At 43.6% G+C, this 23,866-nt stretch overlaps 1 protein-coding gene across 5 annotated transcripts in view; it reads left to right on the top strand.

Moving 5' to 3' along the window:
* SYT7 (synaptotagmin 7) overlaps positions 1-23,866 on the top strand; it is a 228,640-nt gene that overhangs the window by 125,436 nt on the left and 79,338 nt on the right. For all 5 annotated transcript variants that reach the window (XM_083580694.1, XM_083580690.1, XM_083580693.1 and 2 more), the window contains exon 3: positions 18,880-18,959. In XM_083580694.1, the coding sequence (XP_083436820.1) occupies positions 18,880-18,959 (80 nt within the window). The remainder of the gene's footprint in view (positions 1-18,879; positions 18,960-23,866) is intronic.

Here is a 23,866-nt window from a genome sequence, read left to right as displayed (position 1 = left end):
ATTGAGTTGAGGTCTGGACTTTGACTGGGCCATTGCAACACCTTGATTATTTTCCTTTTCAGCCATTCTGCTGTAGATTTGCTAGTGTGCTGGGGGTCCTTGTACTGTTGTGTGCCCCAATTTTGGCCATTGTTTGGGTTTTGCATGTATAAGGGGGTGGGGGTGGGAGAAAGTATAAGAGTTGTCCAGAGAGGTAGAATAAGGGTTCTTTGCAAGCATCCAGCTGGTGATGCTTGCTTTCTGTTGGAGAAAGAGTTTGCCGATGGTGAATCCTGTCAGTGAATGAAGATGTTTCAGCCAGTGAGAGTCTCCTGCTGAGTGACGCATCTTCATGGTTGGTTCAGCTTTTATTATTTAGCTTGTTAGGGTTGTGATAATTGAATGTTTTGCTGGAAATGTTGGTGCAGCATGAAAATAAGTTTTCAAAATAATCTGTGTACAAGTGAAGATCCTAGGGGAGGAGGGGGGAATAATGTTTTGGGTATTATTATTATTATTATTATTATTATTATTATTATTATGATGTATATTTTGTTACTGCCGTTGTTATATTTTGCCAACATTTCCCCCCCTTTTTACTATAAAAATAGAAGTTTCTTTTGATCTTAAGTATCTTCAACCTATTGTTGTATTGCTTACTTCTTTCAGTATTTTTATGCATTTGAAGTACTCTTTTATGACTTAGGTAACTCCCCAGCGCCAGCCCCACAAGCTCTGGGGACAGCGGGGAGGCGCAGTGCCACCATCCCGCTGTTCCCCAACCTGGTTTGGATTCCCCAACCTGGTTTTGGGGGGGAAATAAAGGGGGGAAAAATTCCCTTTATTTCCCCCCAAAAAAACTAGGTGCGTCCTATGGGCCAGTGCGTCCTATGGGACGATAAATACGGGTAATGGAATTTCTCCCCCAACCCCTGCCACCATGACTCCTGTGGTTTCCTGAGGTCACCGTGTCACCACTGCATTCACAAAACAGTGTATTTTGTTTTAAAACAGTGAGACATACTGTATATTAGTGATGCAGAGCTATAGCTGGGGGAGGGGGGCTAGCCAGGTTTTTTGCCCCAGGTGAAGCCTCCAGAGGGGTGTCATTGACACTCCCAGCCTGTGTGTGTGTGTGTTCGCAAATGCATGTGGAGGAGATGCCAAACTAGGTCTTTGACCCAGGTGAAATAAAGCCTAGTTTCGCCCCGAGCGATGAATGGTGAGTGTCCCTAAACTTGGCTTTGCCCTTTAAGCCAGACCTTACTATTTCACCAAACCAGTATTTTCATTGTCCTGCCCCAGTTGCTGCTCCTAACAAGAGTCAACACACTGTCTCAAATTCCTTTTCCCAGCACACAAACACCAGTATTGTTACAGATTGTGTTGTTTTCATACAGGCCTGCAGTTCTCAGATGCTACCCTGACACCCGCTTGAGGTTCTTTTGACCTTGAACCTGAATGCACCTCAGAATTTGGTACCCCAGGGGCTGGTATAGCCTAGGGTTGCCATATTTCAAAAAGTGAAAATCTGGATACAAAATCTCAAAAAGAAAAAAGAAAAAACATGCAACATGGGTTGCTATGCGGATTTTTAAGCGATTTCCGCTCGGATACTGTTTCTGACTGCTGTATTCTGGCTATGTTCGGGAAATTCTGGACATATGGCAACCGTAGTCAAGAACAAGAAAGATAAATCTCAAGGAATTTTATTGTCTCAAATGGGTAGTGCAGTGGTTTTCAGCCAGTTTGCTGTGGCACACTGGGGTGCCTTGAATGATGGTTGGGGTGCTGCATGCAACACTGGCCTCTGTCTCTCTTTCTTTACCTCCCTTCTCTTCTTGTGGCTGTGCCTCCCAAAGGCTTGTGCAGCTGTTTGTTGCATCAGTCATGGCTACAAGCTCCCAAGGTGAATGGTGCCTCTGGGGTTGGACAGGGTGTGCAGGTTGCCAGGAGCTGATGTGGCCTCGGAATAAGCAAGCAAGCAGGCGAGGGAGTCCAGCCATCCTATTCACCAGCCCTTATTGTTGGGAATGGACAGACAAGTCCCAGGCCCCTGTGGGGCAGTGTGAGGAGGCATCTCTCTTTGGGGTGGGGTGTGTGTGTTGCAGCTCAGAGACCAGGGGCAACAGCAGCGGCTGCCTGGAGGACTCTCAAGGAGAGGAGGCTGAGGAAACACTCCACAAGGGAGGGTGTTCGAAAAAGGTGAGGCTGCCAGCTCTGCAAGGAAGGGGTGACATAACTGGGCTCCCGAGCCCCACAGGGGTGCCTCAGAAAGAATGTAGTTGGCCAAGAGAGCCATGGACTCAAAAAGGTTGAAAACCTCTGGAGTAGTGCATTAGCAAACTTGATGTGAATCAATGTCAAGAGTTTAAAACTAGTAAAAGAGTTAAAACTAGTAATTCAAGCTATTGGTTCTAATCATGTGTGGAAACACATAGAAAAACTAAGCTGCTTTAAAATTGGTCAGAGAAAGTGAGAGTGGAGGGAGGGAGGATATTGGCTGAAACGGGGACGGGGGGGGGAATGTGACCAACGGAACAAAGGTGGCATCAGAAGGGAAATGGATGCTGGCTAGAGCCACTTGCTTTAGAAAGAGAAGGGAGGTTGCCAGAGGGTTTGGGTAGTGATTTTGTGGAACTTTTGGAAAGCTTTTTGGGCAAGAATCTGACGAAAGAAAGTGGGTGACTAGGGGACACTAGGCAACACTAGGGGACAGGCTGAAGTCAAAGTTTCATTTCTGCAAGAGAGCAGTAGTGGATTCTTGTGGGTAATGAGGGAAAGAGAATATGAGATTTTGTGGTGTGACAGCCAAGAAAGAAGGCAAGAAAAGAGCACAGCCCTAAGAAAAAGAGACCTGATCAGGTTTGAAAGGAGAAGAGGAGAGAGTGTGATGGATCCCATTAAATATTTGCATATATTTAAATGAATTGTATATGCAAACATGGTTACCTTCTCTCTCTCTAGGAGAACTGAGTTCACATCCTACATGTCACCCACATCCATCATATTTCTCAACAGCCTCTGTCAAGGTAGTTTCAAACATGCATTTAGTGAATGGAAATCTGCAATTTTGCATGAATTGCAGTCTCTACCACGCATATAGGCACACATCTGAAGAAAACAGTTATAGTAATAACATGCCTCAACAGATATCATGCTACTGAAAAGCACTATGCAGCTGCTTTACAGAATCCCCCCCTCCCCCGGTAGTAATTCTGTACCCTTCTGCTTTTTAAAATACTGTTTCATTCTTTTACCAAGTTCTGTTAAGGCAATGTACTCAGTCTCTGCAACACCAAATATGCCCTGATTCTTAAAAGTAAATACCCCTCCCCACACACAGCAAAGCTATCCTACCTACCGCTGCAGTAAGGTTAAACCCCATCCATTACAGTACTGGCATTGGATCAGAACTAGCATGACTTCTGTGGAGCTAAGAATAACATTCAATTTTTAAAAATAATCAGATGAAAAATCCTTTAGCTGCTCCAGACACCCCACATGCCTGGCATTCAGCATCGTGCTGTGGCTTGTTTTCTCTCAAAAAGAAACCTCTCTTGGCTCATCTAGGGATTCAAAACTGGGTCAAGTGTTCCAAAGATGGCAAATCCCCCCCCCCACCGTTATCAACACTGAAAATGCATTGATAAAAATAAAACTGTGTGGTTTCCTTCTCCCTGAGCACAGGAATATAACATGTTGAACCAGGATCAGTAATAATTAGGATAAATAAATATAGCTGGTATTTAATTTGAAACAGAATCTTGCATCTTAATGCAAGCATTAGCAACATTTCATCTGCCTGGCTTGGAAACTTGCCACACACAGCCAGTCACTTGCTTTCTTGACACTGTTCCCTACTCTCCCTCTTGTCTATATTGGGACTGCCAGCCAGCTTATATCTGGCAACTATCTCACTCCCTCAGAAGAAACAAGGTCCAGCTTCCCAGATTCAGACTGCTTAGTTTGCCAGTGCCTTACAGAAGATGGGAGGTTGTGTGTGGAATACGTTCATGAGTTAAGCAGCAATATCGCCCCATTAATAAGTAAAGATGCTCATCTGGGAGCCAAATTAATAAAACTGGCTGCCACAGAGTGAGCAAGATGAATTGAAGATTTCGCTGATCAGAGATAAACAGACAACAGCCTTGCCTAGTTCAGATTCATTCCAGTGACTGGCACACCGGGGGCCCCCACACGGAAAAAAAGCCCTCATGGTGACAGGAAAGACAAGCCGCTCCTTTGCTTCCGCCAGATGGAGTAGATAGGGATAAGTGGCTGGCGGGGGGGAAATAGATGCTGGCTGGCTGAATGACTTTCTTGACAGGTAGTGGAGCTACAAGGCAGCCATTTCCCCCAGAATTGACTTGGGTATCTTCATTCTAGCTAGGAGAGTGCTTCTGCTGTCTGCTGTTTCTGTCCTGCCATGGTTTTCCATTTTGGTTTGCGGAGAGTGTGGGTAGCTTATTAATTAACCCATTACATTTTTATCCTGTCATTCCTCTAAGGAGCTCAAGGCAGTGTATCTGGGCCCTGTCCCCACTTCTTATTCTCACAACAACCCAAGGTGGATCTTGGGAAGCATGGTCAGTTTGGTTGCACCAGGTGCAGAGCTTCTGGGGCACCGCAACTATGACATCCAGTGGAAGGCAGGGGGAACCAGATTTTGGTGTCGTGCAGGACACTCCTGAAATTTGAGGTGCCAAGGTCCACCACTGCAATAACCCTCAGAGGTAGGTTAGTTTCAGAGCTAGTGGCTGGCCCAAGGTCACCTAATGAGTTTCACAGCTTAGTGAGGAGTTGAACCTGGCTGCCTCCAGTCCAAGTCTAAACACACATCAACTGCACTAGCTAGTGTGGTATAATGGTTAGAGCATTCGACTAGGCCAGGGTTCAAATCTCCACTCAGCCATGAAGCCCACTGGGTGACCTTGGGCCAGTCTCCAACTCTCAGCCTAACCTATCTCACAGGGTTGTTGTGAGGAAAAAATGGGGATGAGGAGAGCCATGTACACTATTTGAGCTCCTTGGAGGAAAAGGTGGCATATAAGTGCAATAAATAAACAAACAAGCCACACTGAAGTTGTGGCTGAGCTGCAAGAGCAGCATGTGGCTCTCCAAGGTGGTCAGCTGGATCTGCGTGAGCCAACTAGAGAAGGATAATCTTTTAGGCTTTTTGTGTGGCTTTGGGGAGAGCAGGTTTGCAAACAGATTTCTTCGGTGAAAGCTAGATGCGTGAGAACGTGTGAGGTTTCTTTAGGAGTTGCACAATCCCTTACATTCTCACACCCTTTTGTGTAGAATCATTTGATTTTCCTAAATTCCTGCTTGCCTACCCACCACCAAAAGGCTTATCTAATGATTTATTTTGCTTTTCTTTCACTGTATGTGTGCTGTTCAAGGGAAGACAAGGAGGAAATATAAGAAGGTGGGGAGCTCTCCAGGATTGTGGGAGGGATGAAAAGAATTAGAAAAGAACATATATGCATGCTTGCCCTGTGCTGCCATTTCACAACAATGTCGGAGTCTCTGTGTGAAGTTTTCTAGGCACACTGGCAGCTTTGCAACTTTGGTGAGGGGAGGGATACAGGGAAAGGAGGCAATTGCACCCCAGACCCCAGTAGCAAATGTTGATTATGCATAACTGTGTTTCTGACATAGAATGCCATGCAACAAAATGTTTTCAGTCTAAGTGTGCTGCACAACATCTCTTGCTCCCACTGTTCTCACTCAAGTCATGATACATTATCTCAGCCTACAAACATAGAATTATTGAGCAGGGAGGCATCTTCAAAGGCATCTAGCCCAACTCTCTGCTCAGTGCAGAATACAACTACAACATTTCTGACAGAAGGTCACCCAGCCCCTGTTTTGCTCAGCTCTCTCAACCATTCATCATAGAAACTCATTTAGTTATACTAAATGTCTTAGTTATACTCCACAGGAGAGGTTCTAATTTGTCAGTGTGCTTCACTGAATACAGCCGTACCTTGGAAGTCGAACGGAATCCGTTCCGGAAGTCCGTTCAACTTCTGAAACGTTCAACTTCCAAAGTGCAGCTTCTGATTAGCTGTAGGAAGCTCCTGCAGCCAATCAGAAGCCACAGAGGCCCCGTCGGATGTTTGGCTTCCAAAAGAATGTTTGAAAACTGGAACACTCACTTCTGGTTTTTGATTGTTCGGGAGCCGAAATGTACGAGTTCCGGGGCATTTGGTAACCAAGGTACGAATGTATGGTGCCCAGAATTGGACACAATACTCCAGATGTGGCCTGACCAGCACAGAATAGAGTGGAACTATTGCTTCTCATGATCTGGACGCTACAGGATGGGTTCTGTTAAACAGCTGTGCTAGCAGGAGCTAGTGCAATGTGTCCCACTAGTGCCTTGGGGCTTCAACCCTCTCCTTGCCCCCTGTGCCCCCCGAAATCATCTCCAGTTGGTTGGGGGAGCCGCCCAAAACTGCATGGGGGGGGAGGAGAGCACAGACTGTTACATCTGACAAACTAAAATGCTTGTGCTGACGAAATGGTCATAATAGTGTGACGCTGAATTCCTCCATTTGCTTCTTTAATGCAACCTAAGAATGCATGGACATTTTTAGCAGCCACGTCGTGCTGCTGGCTCATGTTCAACTTGTAATAAACTATGTCATTTAGATCCTTTTCACATATGCTGCTTTCAAGCAAGGTCTCCTCCATCCTATATTTGTGCCTTTGATCTTTATTTTATTTTTGGACCTAATTGTAGGACTTCACATTTATCTCTGTTGAATTTAATCTTGTTGGTTTCGGCCCAATGTTCCAGCCTGTCAAAGTCGTTTTGAATCTTGATTCTGTCTTCTATGGTGTTAGCTATCCCTCCTAGCTGTGTGTCATCTTTAAATTTAATAAGCATCCTCTCTATGCCCTCATTCAAGTCATTTATAGCAATGCTGAATAGCACAGGGCCTAAAAGAGAGCCCTGTGGTTCTCCACTTGAGTCTTCCCCCCCAGGCAGCTGACTTAGAGCCATTAATGAGCACTGGCTGGGTTTAGTTGTTCAGCCAGCTGTGGCTCCACCTGACATTAATATCATTTAGCCCAAATTCCTCTGTCATTCATCAAGGATCTCATGGATAACAGTCCAGTGCTTTGCTGGTTCTGTTTTAAAAATAAACTTTTAAGGTGGCCCTCTATTATCCCTATTTTGCAAATGGTGAGAGGTACAGAAGCTGATAGTAGTGTCTTCTCTAAAGCAGCATTCCTAGGCACATTTACTTCAGAGTAAATCCCTTTGTTCTCAGTACTTCTGAGCACGCATACCTGGGATTGTCATACACAAAGTGATATTTGAACAAGAGAAACCGTGATTCAAGGTCAATAATAAAAGTATATTGTGTAGAATATACATTTAATCATTATTTGATTCAAACCTGTCTTCATTTATTGGAGTTTTATGCAATCTTCTTGGTCAGTTCCAGGAAAATCTGGAGGGTATGAAAAATTTGAGCAGAAACTTTAGAGGTTTCCATGAAGCAGTTGCCAAATGAAAATTTGGTGATCTTCTGAAAACCTTTTTGAACTAAGGAGGCATGCTAAGCTTGGCTGAAGCCTTTAGTCATGCTAAGAGGTAGGAAGTTCATATCCAAGGTAGGTTTCTCTGTGGATGAGCTCCCACCATCCACCTTGCCATTCCCATTCCCGTTCTGTTTCTTATATTTTAAGTCAGGGCCACATCTGTTCCCAAGCACCACAGGATCTCTTCCGAAATGAGAGAATTAAATGCAGCAGCTGGCACATATGTCACCTGTTTGGAGCCTCCCAGTGGGGTCTAGAGACGGCAGAAGCAGATGAAAGGTTGCAGGCACTGCAGCCCATTGGTATGCACACACGATAGAGTGCAGGCAGCATGGAATTTTAATGAATGATTATGTTCTTCCATCAAGCTAAATTTAGAACCAAACCCAAGAAGGTGAAACCCTCTCACCTTCTGCCAAAATGTAGATGAATCATGAGCAGCTTGTCCTTAGTCAGCTTCCATCTTGCTCGTACTCTTGTCTTCAGCATCAGTGGCTTCCTAGACAGACTGGGGACAGAGGGACCAGTATTCTCAGCAGTGTCTGCCTGATCAACTGCTGTTTATTTCTCAGGTGAGACGGCAGGTTCTTTCCTTCCATATAGTACAGTCCAGATTTGACTACAGAGCATGCCTGAAAACCACCTGCATTCCCATTTAGCAAGAGCTTTTGTAGACATAGAGTAAAGACATTTAGGAAACGCATTTTGAACAGTGTATGTGCGAGAGAGAGTTTCTTTATGGACTGCCATATTAAAATTTAAATAAGAGGCAACAACTGACAGCATGTGACAAGCTCCCTGAGTCCTAGCAGCAAGTACTTTCACGGACCTGAGTGCTTGAAATACCGCCTGAAGATACATCACCCTGGCTGCATTTTCTCAATCCATACTAGAAGATCCACTCCATACTCTCCTAGCTGTCCTGTGAGTAAACAGGTGCATAAATCTGACAGATGCTGCATATTTGGATCTTCAGGAGCCTTTATGCTAAAGCCCTTCCCCAAATGCTTATGAGGAAATGTGGTGATTGTTAATATTACATGTTGCCAATATCCCTCTCAAGTCCTCCTTCAATGCAAAATATTCTTCTAGTGCAGCATTATGGAGAGGAAAATTAAAATTGTCAGGGACTCAGTCAACAAGAAAGGGAGTAGCTTGGGAAACATTGTGAATAAGAGGAAGTTGTAACTGGAGGAGCAGCTGGAAGATCTCTGCCACCCTGTGGCAAGTTTTGCATTTCAGCTACCCACATAATCAAGAAGAATGCTACTTAATAATATATAGCACATATCAAGGATGTGGAAACTGCAGAAGAGAGGTGGGAGTTATTTTAAAGGGGGGCAAGGTGTGGCAAGGAAAGGGAATGGGAAGGTTTTCAAAGCTGTACTTTCAGTTGCTGTGGGATTTCCATGACATAAGCACATTCTGGGGATTCTCATGTAAGCCCTATTCATTTCAATCAGTTGCATGCTAGAGAAATTCTCAGATGATTATGTTGTCTATTGGTGACTAACACAGGTCTTCTCTGCTTGGGGATTTGCTGAGTGTAGCCCATAATAGCTGTTGCGCTTCTTTGCTTCCTGAGTCATGCTGGCCTGAGAGTACCATATAGCTGGGTTACTGACCCAATTGGCGAGAGTCTGCAAGAGACCTCCATTGTTAAGAGTATTTAGTATGTGTTTGTATTTTGAATGAGCATGTCTAAAGGAGACTGAGTCAGCCCAGAGGATCAAAGGGATTCTTTCCCTTTCATTGCCTTCCCCTGAATCCTCCAGGCCTGCAGTGGAGTTGACTAGATTGCACAAGACATGCAGTTTGTTTTTGCAGGGCATAAACATTCATCTGTCTTTTCAGAAGCCCTGGCACTTTCCAGATTTCTTCCGCAACTTGTCCCCTGTTCACCCTTCTTATCCTGCCTCACATGGATGGTCCCCTAGTCCTGCCTGCATTTATTCCCCAGCACATACACTTGCAGAGACACAACCTATCCAGACTTCTTTTTTCCACAACAGATGGGCTACTGCTATTATACATTTGTTGTACGCAGTACAGACATCTTCCCTTGAGGATGCACTTCTATTATAGGGATACTTCAGTTTTTCAACACTATATGGACTATTTTCTATCTCGAGGGAAATGCCAGTTTAGGCTGCAGTCATATAACTGGGAGTAAGTATGTTCCACTGAACTCAATGGAATTTTCTTCTTGTTATAGGATTGTACTCTTCTTGTGATTTGCAGAAATGTGTGGACTGTTGTTCTGAACTGCAGTGAAAGAAGTGTGATTACTTTGCCTGCTTCAAGTCTTTATCGTGCGCGTGAGCATTTCTATGAAAGACACTGCTTCTTCTAAAACAAAATGATCTTAATGTTACGAAAAAGGAGCAATGCTGCTGAGTGCTCCAGATGGCTGGAAAGCCAAACAGGATGTTGATGTTATGGGACTGTACCGTGGGAACAAGGGACAGTCTATTATGTGCACTGAGCACCGGATGTTAGCTCAGAGTGTCACATGACCCTGTACCAGAAGTACATGGGTGGAGTTATTCCCTCTCTGCTGTTGCTGCTGGAGAGTGCAGACATGATTTCTCTGCACTGCTGGAAAGACAGAAATAAAGGCATGTAAAGACATTTCTGTCTGTCTCTTTCCCCTCCCTGGGGATGGCAGGGAAGAGGGGAGGAGTGGTTGTGTTCTCCTCACGTTCGTGAGGAGGATCGGCCGATAGAGACCTCGCCTTGTCTTGCCGGGAGTCGCTGACGGGGAGGTCAACAAGGAATCCAAGCCGGGCACCTGGAGAGTGGCCAAATTCCTCTGACTGATAAGGCTTCAGATTCCGACACTTAATACTACTCAGGAGGTTGCACCATCATTGTGAGATTACAAAACATAAGATCTGGTTCAGCACCCTGTTCTCAAAGTGGCCAAACGGATGCCTGTGGAAAACTGGCAAGCAGGACCTGAGCACAAGAGCACTCTCACTTCCTGTGGTTTCCAGCAATTGATATTCAGAAGTATTACTGACTTTGACCATGGAGGCAGAATGTAGCCATTGTGTCTTCTAGCCATTGATAAACTTATCCTCCATGAATTTGTTCAATCCTCTTTTAAAGCCATCCAAGTCTGGGGCCATCACTGCTTCCCATGGGAGCAAATTTACCTGTGCGCTAAGTGGATACAGTGGTACCTCGGGTTACAGATGCTTCAGGTTACAGACGCTTCAGGTTACAGACTCCGTTAACCCAGAAATAGTACCTCAGGTTAAGAACTTTGCTTCAGGATGAGAACAGAAATCATGTGGTGGTGGCGCAGCGACAGCGGGAGGCCCCATTAGCTAAAGTGGTACCTCAGGTTAAGTACAGTTTCAGGTTAAGAACGGACCTCCAGAATGAATTAAGTTCTTAACCCGAGGTACCACTGTAAGTACTTTCTTTTATCTATTCTAAACCTTCCAACATTCAGCTTTGTTGGATGTCCAGGAATTCTAGTGTTATGTGATTATTCACTTTTCTATCATTGTCGTTCCTTTCTGTAACCACCTGCAGCTTGGTTGCCATTCCCTACTCTAGTTTGGGCTTCTTCCCACATCTTCCCACATTACTTGGAAGATCCTAGCCAACTACAGACCACTAAGTGAACGTTATGGCATCATGACACCCAAGCAGAATGCCACTGAGGGCAAATAAAGTGAATTCTTTGCCGCCTTGGATGAATTGCCCTCACTGTGAACAAACACAAATTCAAGGAAACTGCTGAAAAAATAACTGAAGGCTTAGTAATTAAATAGTTATAGACTGCCAAAATTGTTAGTGAAAAACATAATATATTTGGCGCAGCCTTGAAAATACTGTACACATTTTTTTAAATTTCCTGGCCAAGTCCCCATCTAATATGAAATCAATATTGATGTCAGTAAGGAAGGTTTCCAGATGGTGCAGATCCACGCACATCCCAATTCCATGAGTGTTTATACTACCACTTTCTTACTTTGGGGTAGGGCTGTAGCTCAGAGGCAGAAAAATCTGCTCTGCGTGCATAAACTCTCAGCTAAGTCTCCAGAATCTCTGGGTGCGGCTGTGAGAAACTTATCTGGATGGACCAATGATCTATAGGCAACTTCCTATGCATTCCAGGTAGTTTATTGAGAAACTACTACACTCACACTTTTTTTGCTGCTGCTTCACACTGTTGACTCATGTTAAGGTTGTGGTCCACTAAGACCCCAAGATCCAGGTGTCCCCCATCTTTCATTTGTGCAGCTGGTTCCCCTGCCTAAGTGTAGAACCTTACATTTGTCCCTACTGACATTCTTTTGGTTAGTTTTGGCCACTTCCTCACATTAGAGCTTCTAGGTGCAAGCAGATTTCTGCTTGCTTATAAGACTTTTCCTTCCTCTCCACCCCTAGCAGGCCCTTCACATCTGCTTCTGCGGGTCCTCTAATCTTCTGTAACAGATTTGGGTGCATGTAGGGTGCTGCAGGAGGGAGAGGGAATCTGTTCTGCAAAGACTGTGCATTCTATTGGTGGATGTACACCACTGGATATCATCTCCTGGGTTTTGCTTTTTTCTGATGGAGGAAAGAACATCCATAGCTAATGTTCAAAAAGGACATGACCAGCAGTAAACAAGGTAAAGAGCCAATTGTGTTACTCACATTTTCCTTTGAACATCTGTTATTTTTTTCTGTTGCAGAGCCATAGTTATTGAAACATTGTCTGAATTTCAGAGCAAGTTCTGCCCATGGACATTTGGGCAGTGCAGGGAGTTTTTGCAAAACATTTTTATATCAGGAGTCAACTGATACAAAGAGCTTTGTTTACATGCTTTGTAGGTTGTTATGGACAATGATTACAGTTTCTCTGAATGTGACCATTTTGGAAAATGAAACTTAGAATCTACTCCATTGCTCATTTGCTATGTCATTGCAGAATCCAACTACTTTGACTTTAGCAGGTGGTTGAGGGAGTTAAATAACTCCTGTAGCTTTTCCATTACAGCGAATGGTCTTCTCAAATCTAAGAATGTTTCATTTCATCCATTTGTTCATGTTATACCCCACTTTCTCTCCCAATGGAAACTCATATTTCATACACCTTTTATTTAAAAACAACAACAGCCCAGCCCAAAGTGCCCTGAACTACAGCTGGACATAATGACTGCATTATGGTCTGTTCTTTATTGTTTTAAATCATTCAAAGCTTGTCAGGATTTCTAACTTCCTAGAACCCCACCTCAGAATCTTGAAATCTCTACAGATCCTGCCACACTGTGCATGGCTTTCAGTGACTGCATAGTCATATGAATGCATCCCATATGGGACTCTGGATCTTCTCAGATATCCAGAGGACCGCAGTGTTCATACATAGCTGATTTTAGACATCTTCTGATACATTTATTCTAGCACCCTAAACTCCTTGAAACACATCGTTTCTGTTAGATGGACACTGATCAGGGCTGTGACTTCTGCCTGTCTAAGCAACAAGCAACAACTTTAAGTTGTCATCCTTGCCTTAGAATCTTTTTACCCTCTGATCCCCAAGCTTATTAGATTCTGTCAAAAATATTTAAGATTTTCTGTCTCTTTGGGGTCAGGAAAACAAGTGTTAACTACTTCCCATTATTTAAATACCTATTAAATCATACAACATTTAGAGAGAAAATATGTTTGTCAAGGAAGGTAAAAAAAATCTGGGACAACTTTTTTTAAAGAAAAATATTTTTAGAGAGGCTTTTTTTAAGGAGAGTTGTACAGAATGTTTTAAAGTTCAGTTTTGAACCCAATGCCTAGATTATTAATAACATGTCATTACAAATGGAAGGTGCCTACAAGAGCCCATGGGTAGGGTTTCCATACATCACCCAAATATGGCAGTCCAACAACTTTGCCAAAAAAAGCTCAATAACTTCTTCACTGCTTGAAATATGGCAACCCTCCCATGGGGTCCCAGGCACACACACAGGGTCTGTGTCCCCTTGGATAACGGAAGACATGGCAGAGAATGTAATGCTTTAAGAAATATGGTTTATTCACCTATTTACACCTTCAGTCTGCATGGAGGAAGTCCATGACTTTTAGAAAGTGGTTTTCCTAGGTAATTAGTTAGTTGTGTTGTTTCAAATGGAATTACTGAGTTAGACCTCCCAGCCCTTTTGGACTCCATCTCTCAGTGTGAAGGCCTCTACACTGCTCATTCTTGACATCTGATTTTCGATTGGCCTCTGATTCCCAGCACTTCATTCCAAATCTCAATGGAAAGTTGTCTCCCCACACTTCCTCACCAGTCTTATGCTGTTCAAATCATTTCCCCCCTCAGCCTGTCTTGTATTATTCCCTCCTGTAGTCCCTCCTGTAGTCCCTAATTTAATTTTGCTGCAGCACCGGCATCTGTGGTTGGTACTGTTGCCCTTTGTGGTTGTAATCATTGCCCTTTCACATCTAATCCACAGTCTAAGGAAGAAGGATGCACTACTTGCATGCCTGAGGCCTTCTGGGTTATGCTGCACCAGCAGACTTGCACCAAGAGTAGCACAAAAACTGTCTCCCTTCTACACCTGTGTTTTCATTTGCTAATTGTTCACTAATTAGCATTAATTGTCTCTTGCCTGCCCTAGAATCATGAAGCACATTGAGGCTGCCATCAGAAATCACAACCAAGCGGCCTTATTATCGAGACCCAATTAGGAACAAAATGCTCACTTCATTATCTTATGACATGCGTTTTGTTTTTTTTTTGTTACTGTGAACTTAATTAATTAGAGTTCAATTAATCCTAAAATGGCCTGGCTGTTTCTCCTCTGCTGGGACTGTGATGAAGGGGAGCCAAGGTAGGTCTTCAAGGCTGAATTTTGTTCACCTTGAAGAGCATGGAGAAGCACCAAAGCATCTACCTAGTTTCAAGACCCCCAAAGTAGAGGGACTCCCATGGACATCTCTGTTTGCTTAGGAGGTGTAAAATGAAATGGGAAAAGTGCATATAGTTTTGTGGCTGCCAGTTTCTAAGCTAGAGACTTCCCCATGCCTTTAAAATTAACACAAGAACATAAGAAGTCTTTTGTATCAGGCCCATGACCTGTTGTCACAGTGGCCAGCCGGATATCTGTGGGAAACTCAGTTGGTAGAGCATGAAACTCTTAATTTTAGTGTTGTGGGTTTGAGCTCCACATTGGGCAAAAGATTCCTGCATTGCAGGGGGTTGGACTAAATGACCCTTGTGGTCCCTTTCAGCTTTACAATTCTGTGATTCTAAGCACATAAGCAAGACATGAATTGCCACTGAATTAGAGACCAGGCAACAATGATTTCTCCCTCCCATTTTCACCCTGTCTTTTTATCGGTCTCTCACCTGCGGTCAAAGGTGAAGCAGATGAAAGACCTCAGACAAGACAGGTGAGAGAAGGCACTACTGATGCAGCTTCCTTTTCCAGTTCAGCAGCATGGGGGAAATCTCTGGCTTGCAATTTGGCCACTCCTGAACTTTCTAGCAGTATTACTAATCCAACTGAAAATTAAATCTTAAAAACAAAACAAAAATATAAGTCATACTGACAAATGACAGAATTAGAATAATAAAGCAATGGACTCCTGATGTGAATCTGAGCATATCATTCAACATATTTTCTATTCACATCAGCAACAATGAGAAAGGAATAACTTTATTTTGTTTAAGAAAGTGACAAATGCTTTCACAATTGCCCAGTCAACAACCAGATCTCTATAAAGAATGTGTCAATGCCAGCAAACCAATTGCTAAGATAATGTTCAATTTTTATTTTAGTTTTTGCAAAGCACTTTTACAAAAGAACACTTTGATCAGCCTGGAGCCTCTGATTATGCCCCTTAGCTAATAAATATCACTTTACAGGAACCCTATGCTGAGGGAAAATGTGTGGTTAGAAATACCCAACAGGGTTTGGAGGAAGTTGCAACAATAAAATATTAAGAGAACATGTTCCTTCTAGAGGGCAGTTAATTAAATTGCAGTGGCCTGATCTTTGGAAGTGAAAGGCATTCAACAGTTCCCATTGACTTCAGTATGAACTATGATTAGTCATCTACACTGAAGCCAAACTTTGATCCCTCGATATAGCCTTACATTACCTAATGCCAGGGACCTAGCTGTTGCCTTGCCTTTATATTTTTGATGCTTCAATGCACAATGCAGGAACTCTATAGTTTTTTTCAAGGCAAAGTACACTGGTTTTGAATGTAGTTGTAAGTTGTCAGATCTGATGTTCCAGATCTCTACCTGACAATAATGAAAATGCAGTTTGGGAAGCTTCTAGTTATCTTCTCCCCTCTAATCCAATTCAATTTTATTGCATAAAAATACTTAAATAATATCAAATGAAATACTAGAGTAAACAATGACTATGGCCGGGTTTGCACATAACACTAAGCTAAACTGTGGCTTAGTGTGAAGCAATCAGTATACAGGTGTGTAGTTGGAAAATCATGTCTACTTCACCTTCTGCAATTCTGCTGCTGTTGCACCACCAAGAACTAAGCCATGATGTGACTTAGTGTTAGGTGTTAGGCAAGTGGTTTGTCTTGCTCCAAACAAGCCACAAGCTGTAACCAAGGTTTGTTACTGGCTTACAACTCATGGTTTATTTGGGGAAGACAAAGCTTGAGTGTACATTGGTACCTCAGGTTAAGTACTTAATTCGTTCCGGAGGTCCGTACATAACCTGAAACTGTCCTTAACCTGAAGCACCACTTTAGCTAATGGGGCCTCCTGCCCCGCAGCCGGAGCACAATTTCTGTTCTCATACTGAAGCAAAGTTCTTAACCTGAGGTAATATTTCTGGGTTAGCGGAGTCTGTAACCTGAAGCGTATGTAACCTGAAGCGTATGTAACCCAAGGTACCACTGTACTTCACTCATAACACTAAGCTAAATCAGTGGCGTAGGAAGCGGGGTGCAGTGGGTGCAGGCTGCCCCAGGTGTCATCACTGAGGGGGGTCACCGTGGGGCCTGGCCTGTAGCACGCCTGAGCCACACATCTCTCCTGGGGAGTTACGTGGTGGCTCAGGCACCTGCAGGCTCCGCACTGCCTGGAACGGAAACGTGGGGCTTGCGGACTCCGTGGAGGTTCCACGCAGCATGCTCTGCCCTGGCTTGCCCTGCCCCATGGGCGGCTTGCCCCGCCCCCGGGTGCAGGGCATTTGCGCTGCCCCGGGCATCCGAGCAGCTAGCTACACCACTGAGCTAAATCATAGTCTCCTGGTAATACACACAGTTGTGAGGGAGGAGCAAAGCAGCCAAGTTTTTCTGTGCACTAACCTGCTTCATAACTGGTTTGGCTTAGTGTTGGATGTGAATGACAACTATTAAAAGCATACAAATTTCAATATCATATTTGATATGCAGTGGTACCTCTGGTTACATACTTAATTCGTTCTGGAGGTCTGTTCTTAACCTGAAACTGTTCTTAAGCTGAAGCACCACTTTAGCTAATGGGGCCTCCAGCTGCCGCTGTGCCGCCAGAGCATGATTTCTGTTCTCATCCTGAGGTAAAGCTCTTAACCCGAGGTGCTATTTCTGGGTTAGCGGAGTCTGTAACCTGAAGCGTATGTAACCTGAAGCTTATGTAACCCAAGGTACCACTGTACTTTATATATCATAGAATCATAGAACTGTAGAGTTGGAAGCAAGCACAAGGGTCATCTAAGCCCTACCCCCTGCAATGCAGGAATCTTTTTGTCCAACATGGGGCTTGAACCCATGACCCTGGCAATGAGAATCTCATGCTCCTCCAACTGAGCTATCCTAATGGTTCTGATTTCATTATTTTTAAATGGACCAACACAAGGACATGCAAATAAACACTAGCAGAGAAGAGAAAATATGTTCAAAGCTCTAGAGATAATTGCACACACCAACCCAGTCAACACCATCCCCATTCCTTTATTTCATTCAGTACTCTGTACTGTATGAATATTTCTGCTTCACTGTAATAAAGGGGGAGGGGAGAGAAGGAAAAAAGCAGGTAGAAGGAAAACATGTGTTATCTGCATCTGATCTGGTTAGATCTCAATAGTGTAATTAGGGAAAGTGTCAAGTCCCCTTGTTGTCTGCCCTATCCCAATGAAGAGTTATTCCATATGACAGAACTGTTCCAGGAGTAGCACAAAAAGGGAACCTTGGATTGCAACTTCTCAGCTATTTTCAGATAGTTGCAAGGGAGATTTCATTTCAGTTTGCTCCAATAGCTGCAGAAGACTCAGTTGACGTTTGTTCCAATTCAGCAGTAAGCAGTGGGTTTTCCCAAGCACAACAGTAGGACCAAAAAAGTACTTGTCGGACGCGTGATTAGAAATCCACAAGTGTGTGGATGAGTCCTGAGTTAAACAGTGTAACCAGATCACTCTGCAGTTTCTTTTTGTCTCCTGCCCTTTGCATTTTATATTGTACGTGTTATATATTGTTATAGGAATTCTAAGGTAACAATATTTTCTCATGCTGCTAAATTATCAGTGTAATTCAATAAAACTGTTTTGATTTTTTTTTTTTTTAAAAAAAGGAGGGGCTTTGACTTCCAGGTCAATTTCATGACATATCCCTTCAGTAAATACTTTAAAAATTGAGGGTTAAATGGTGGGTGCCTGAGTTTGCTGTACAAGAACCCCTAAAATTACCAGTCTTGTACCTTTCCCTCTGGTTAAGTCCATTCTTCATCAACTGTGGATCTACTAAATCTGGCATCATGCCCAGGGCATTTTTGTGATGTATGAAGCTGTCATTGGTGATCACCTCATAGGATCTGTCCATGCTGCTATCACGTTTGGAATCTGTTGATCATTGACAAGGCCCAATATGTTTTTGTATTTCTAGTACAGATTTCCTTTGTCTTTTATTCTCATCAGATAGATGCAATTCTGGTTTTATGATTCTTGCACTCCTGGTTTGACTTGGTAAATGCTTCTTTAGCTGCTGATAGATTCTATCTACAAAGAAGAAATGCATGTGGAATTATAGCACTAAGTAAAACCATCTTTATACAATACTCTGTTTTCAGCCTTAGCTGTAGCAGAGATATTAGTTCACTGCGACTAGCTTCTCTGTGCAGGGGGCAGCAGAGCATTTTCTCTTACCAAAAACTTCTATGGAGGTCACCCCCAAATTACAGTCCACTTATGCAAATTTTCTACTTTCAAAGGGTCTACTGGACAAAGCTGGCCTTTTGTGTTTCCGAACACTAATCACATACAGTGCCACTGCAAGTGTGACAAGGGAAAGGGACCTACCTAGATCTTTTCCTGTTCTCCTTTCAGAAGCAAAGCCGTTCCTCCCACCAGATAAACCCTTATCCTCACCTTCTCTTTTTCCATTTCATTTCAGGGCAAACGCTATAAAAACTCCTTGGAGACGGTGGGAACTCCAGATTCCAGCCGAGGTCGCAGTGAAAAGAAAGCCATTAAGTAAGTCCCAGGAGGAATTATAGGAGTGAATGGATTGGAGGTGTTTGGATCACAATCACTGCACAATGAAGACATTCACTGGGGATGTGTTGGCTGTTTTGCCTTCAGGCAACCCTGTAGCTGAAAAGTCCTAAGCGCACGTCACGTGTCTCCTCCACTGCCATATTGCTCTAATCCTAAGCATGCATATAGATAGATGATAGATAGATAGATGATAGATGATAGATAGATGATAGATAGATGTATATGTATATGTATGTCACACCACTGCAGTAGCAGCCAGTGTAGTAGGGCATGGCTACCCTCCCAACATTGGTATCTCCGCAGCGTGCCTGGTCAGGACTGAGTGATGGTGAGGTCAGGGCTGCATAGACCACCAACAGAAGCACCACATTGTCTCTCCCAGTGTGTCCACACAGCCCCAAGCTCTCCTCCCCTCTGTCTCTCCCCAGACCTCTCCTGATGAGTTGCAGTGGCGCCAGTGTTGGGAGGGCAGCTTCGCAGTACCACCGCACCAGCTGCCACTACACCACTGTACATGTGTTGTACACTTGCAGCTCCTGATACTGCTTCAGTTTGTGTAATTGTTCCTGTATTTTTTGTAAATACCCCACTCTTGTGCATACACCTTTATGTTTTCCAACCAGACAGTAGTCCAAAATGCTCTTGGCACACCTGTAAATATTTCTCGTCCCAACATTCATCAGAGTAGCACCACTTCTTTTATTACCCTGAAACTTTTCCCTACAAAAATAAGGCTGTTCTCTTTATATCACTGTTACCCTCTCACCATAGCAATCTGACACCTGTAGTCACACCTCCACATCCCAAGGCTCAAAATTCCAAGTGCTATCCCTCAAAAAGCAATTCTATCCCTATTACATTTCTGCAAGCCTTCCCCCACCCCCCACCCCCCGCATTTACTATTTTATCTGCTTCTTTGACATTTCCCCTGGGCACAGCCTGTATTTCAACACATTTCAGACTCTCTCCTTCCCTATACATGTGACGTCAACAGATTCGGACTACCCAAGAGATCAGTACCAAACTGCAGTTCTGCCTTATATGTAGCCATCCACACTTGATATATACCAGTCCAAATAAGAGTTCAGCCTTTCCTGGGCACGTGATAAATCTCCTGAATGGAAAAGCAAACCTTCGATATTTTCTTTCTCCAGGGCTTAGTCTCAGGCGTGTCTGTAGTGTAAAAGTTAGTAAAATCCACCTGGCCCCTTTTCACGGGGTGAGAAGATAATTATTTTATTTATTATTTATCTCATAAATTTTGTTTACTGCTTGAAAAACAACAACAACTACTACTTCAAGGTGGTTATGGATATTCTCTACGTATGTAGATTCCTGAGCCTTAAGACCATGCCTCCACATTTTCAGATTGTGGCAATTGGTTCCAGGCAAAATGCTGGCTGCATAGTCTTCCTTTAGCCTGAATAAATAAATAAATCCTTTCCTCTGAAACAACTCCAAGTCATTGTGGTCTATGGACTTACTCCAGGCTCCTTTGTGGCTGTGTGTGTTCACACAAAGAAATGACTTGGCAATGAGTTGCGTAGTAGTAAAGTGGCAGACTCAGCAGTGGGACAAACTGTAAACAGCATATTTGTCCATGTCACTGTGATTTAAGCCCCTCTGATCGGGTTAAGCCCCCCCCCCCCGGTTATATGAAAATATTCTCTAGCAGGAAGCTGGGGACTAAGCCAAATTCCACATTCCCGCCAATTATATGCTGTTCTTCCTTAGCCTGCTGTGGAAGAGTTCTCTTAAGCTTTATCCTTTATCAGCTTTCCGATAATATGATAGGGCCCACCCTTCTCTATAAACACTTCTGGGTCTCTTTCTCCTCATTGTCTTATATAAAGAATAGGTTTTCCCAACTTTGCTGCATAGGAACCCCTGCTTTTACTTGAATGTTTCTTTCGTTGCATTTTCTTGGGACCTTTACGATAAATATTGTTGAGGACCTACTGTCATTTGGTTTGAAGGCTAACAGAGGAGAGAGACCTAGAACACTTACTCTCTTTTTTAAAGTAATGTGCATCACATAACATTTTCTATATATACTTCATCTACATTTGTAACCTAACCCTTGTTAAAACTGTACTTGTTTTCCCCAAAATGTTTACAATGTTTCTGGTTTGTTGGCAGGAGATGATTCTGCTCAGCTCCTTGAGCTGGATTTCTTCAAAGTAGATGCTTTCTTCTTTTTGTCCCTGAAGGGTGTGGTGGGTTCAGGGCTATAACATACAACAAAGGGTGTTCTGTGTAGAAAAGATTTATAACCCAATCTTTGTACATGTTAACTTGGACTCAAGGCCACTGATTTCAGTGGGTCTTTCTCCTAAGTAAATGGCATAGGATTAAAGCATGACAGTGCATTCCTATGCATGCTTACTTGGAAGTAAGCCCCATTGTTTCCAATGGGATCTACTTCCTAGTAAGTGTGTTTAGGATTTCCACCTAGTTACCCAGTGATTAACTCAGAAATTTCCCTTAGAAGCAAGGAAGAGGTGAGCATATCACGGCATTTGAGTATTGCAGTGGCAAATGAAGCTGCTGTGCTGAGCAGTGTGGTGGAACAAAACCTTTAAGGTGCCTAGGCTATTCCTTTGACTCATCAATGCAGCTGTACTCATAGCTCAGTTGAAGATGGGTCTCCATTTATTTCTTCCCTTTCTTCCATTTAGTTCTTCCCTTTCTTTCACATTGCAACAATTACTTACGATGAGTTGAGTTTATATGATAGGGATACATCACGTTGGGGTGAAATTTCTCCCATGATTACAATTCCTTGTAGGTGCACACCCATGTGGCGAAACTGATATTTTGTCTCATCTTCAGGAATGATTAAAAACTCACATTTCCCGAGAGCATGATTAAGTATCAGTTTTGCAACATGGCTGGTGTTTTGCCTTCCAGTATGATCATACAAGCTAACCCTCAGTTCCTCGCTGCCATCTGCCTATGCGACTGCCAAGTCCAATTTTCAGCAGTACACGACACTGCAGAGATCTGGCATTTATTCCAAGGAGTTCAGTGGTGAAGCTGAGATGTTGTGAAATAAGAGAAGTTGATTACATCCCATGGAACTATGTGGATCTGGTGAAAGGAGTGTTCCTTCGAAAGTGTGAACATCTGGCACTTTCTGACCTGTATCTCCTCCTGTTTGGTGCCAAGAAACCCACTGGGGTGATGATATGGAGAGCCAAACTGCGACAAACTAAATATGTAGCATTAAGCTGCATGTATGTGTTTTTCCTTTATTTAACAAGTGTGGGATGAGGCCAATTGTCATCAGGACCGCAGCATGCACAGAGGTGATGTTTATTATTTCCTTCTCCAAACACAATCCCAAGGGCAACGCTTCTCTCCCTGCAAGCTAAGAAAGAATATTCCTGCATACAGGGTGCATTTTCATCTTGGACTGTGGTTGTGGAGGGAAGGGATACCTCACCTTCCTGCATACCATAGTCATTGGGGGACCCAATAGATAAAGAAAAAAACATATTCATGACTGCTTGCGATGCTGTGCCCTTAAAGTGACATCTAGTTTGACCCCCAAACAGAAAGATTGGTGACATTTCAGTATGTGTGCATTTGTGTTGTGCAAGCATTTATGTGTGATTATTCATATATATGTGTGTGTGCGCGTGCGCGCACTGTATGTAGATGTGTGCTTACATCTCATATTTTGCATGAGTGAGTGTGTATGTGTGCACATACTTGCATATAGGTAGATATTGCATCCTTGGATGCACAGACCCATCTGTAGCTTGAGTCTCTGAGTAGCACTGCTTTCCGTTAGCTAAATCCTTAGCAGAACCATATGTGATGAATACAGAGATCTGGGGTCTTGTTCTTTTATCATAAATGTGTGATACTCACTGTTGTCTCCCTGGTGTCTTTGGGACCTGGCAGGCTGTGTACATTCTGCTCTCACTGGATGGCTATGCCTATGAGTGGGTCAAGATCACCATGATGCAACAGCAGTAACCGCCACTAAACATAGCAATATTGAAAGCCTGGGACTCTTCTCTCACATTGCACAGCAGCAGAAGTGTTTCTCTTGCACAGTCCCATTACAGCATTACAGGAGGCCTCTATGACACCCCTGATCCCAAGCTCAACAAGGAAAGTGACATATGAGGAGGAAGGCAGGCAGAGATTCACAGTGGAGGGAGACTTGCCTCTCCACTTTCCCCACTTCCTTGTAAGACTTTTCTTTGTGTTTCCATTCCCTGTGAATGAGCCTTGAGTTCAGGCGCTTGCAGACTGCTGCTATTTTGGGGTGGGATTCAATCACGTCCTGGTAAATTCAGGTTGTGCGCGTATAGTTGATTGCGAAGTTCTGCGCACGAAAATAAGAAGAATGCACTGGAAAGTGTGGGGAAACGCTTTCTGTGAACTCAACGCCCAAGACAAATGCTGAATAAACAGGTCATCTGGGGGAAATGCAGTTACCCTTTATCCCAGGTTTTTCATTTTCTCCTCTTATGTGTCTCAAGAGGCCAGTGGAAAGCCTTTTCATCCTCAAGCCTGGAAGGAGGACAGTTAATGAGCAGCGAATGGACTGCGCACAGAAGTGTACCCTGGAAGGAACCTTTGATGTCTCCAATAAATTTACCAAAGAGCCACTTGACTTCAAAGACCATTGTTGTCAGATCTCAGTCCTGTGAAACAAGTGCTAGGTAGCCATTTGATGAGCTCTAAAACCAGGAGAAGATGGTTTAGTCAGGCTCTATCAGATCATAGAGTGGGAGTCATGGCCTATTTAGAGAATATTGCCAGTGCACAGCCTCTAATTCAAGACAGATCGCCCTCCCTGGCTCCTTCTGCACAACTGAGCAGAAGATCCATATGAGGACATGCCACATCCCTCAGGCTGTGTGAGG

Source organism: Podarcis filfolensis (assembly GCF_964270895.1).
Source record: "Podarcis filfolensis genome assembly, chromosome: 1".
Taxonomy (NCBI): Eukaryota; Metazoa; Chordata; class Lepidosauria; order Squamata; family Lacertidae; genus Podarcis; species Podarcis filfolensis.
The sequence above is the reverse complement of the archived record's forward strand: the minus strand, read 5'-3'. Positions and strand labels throughout refer to the sequence as shown.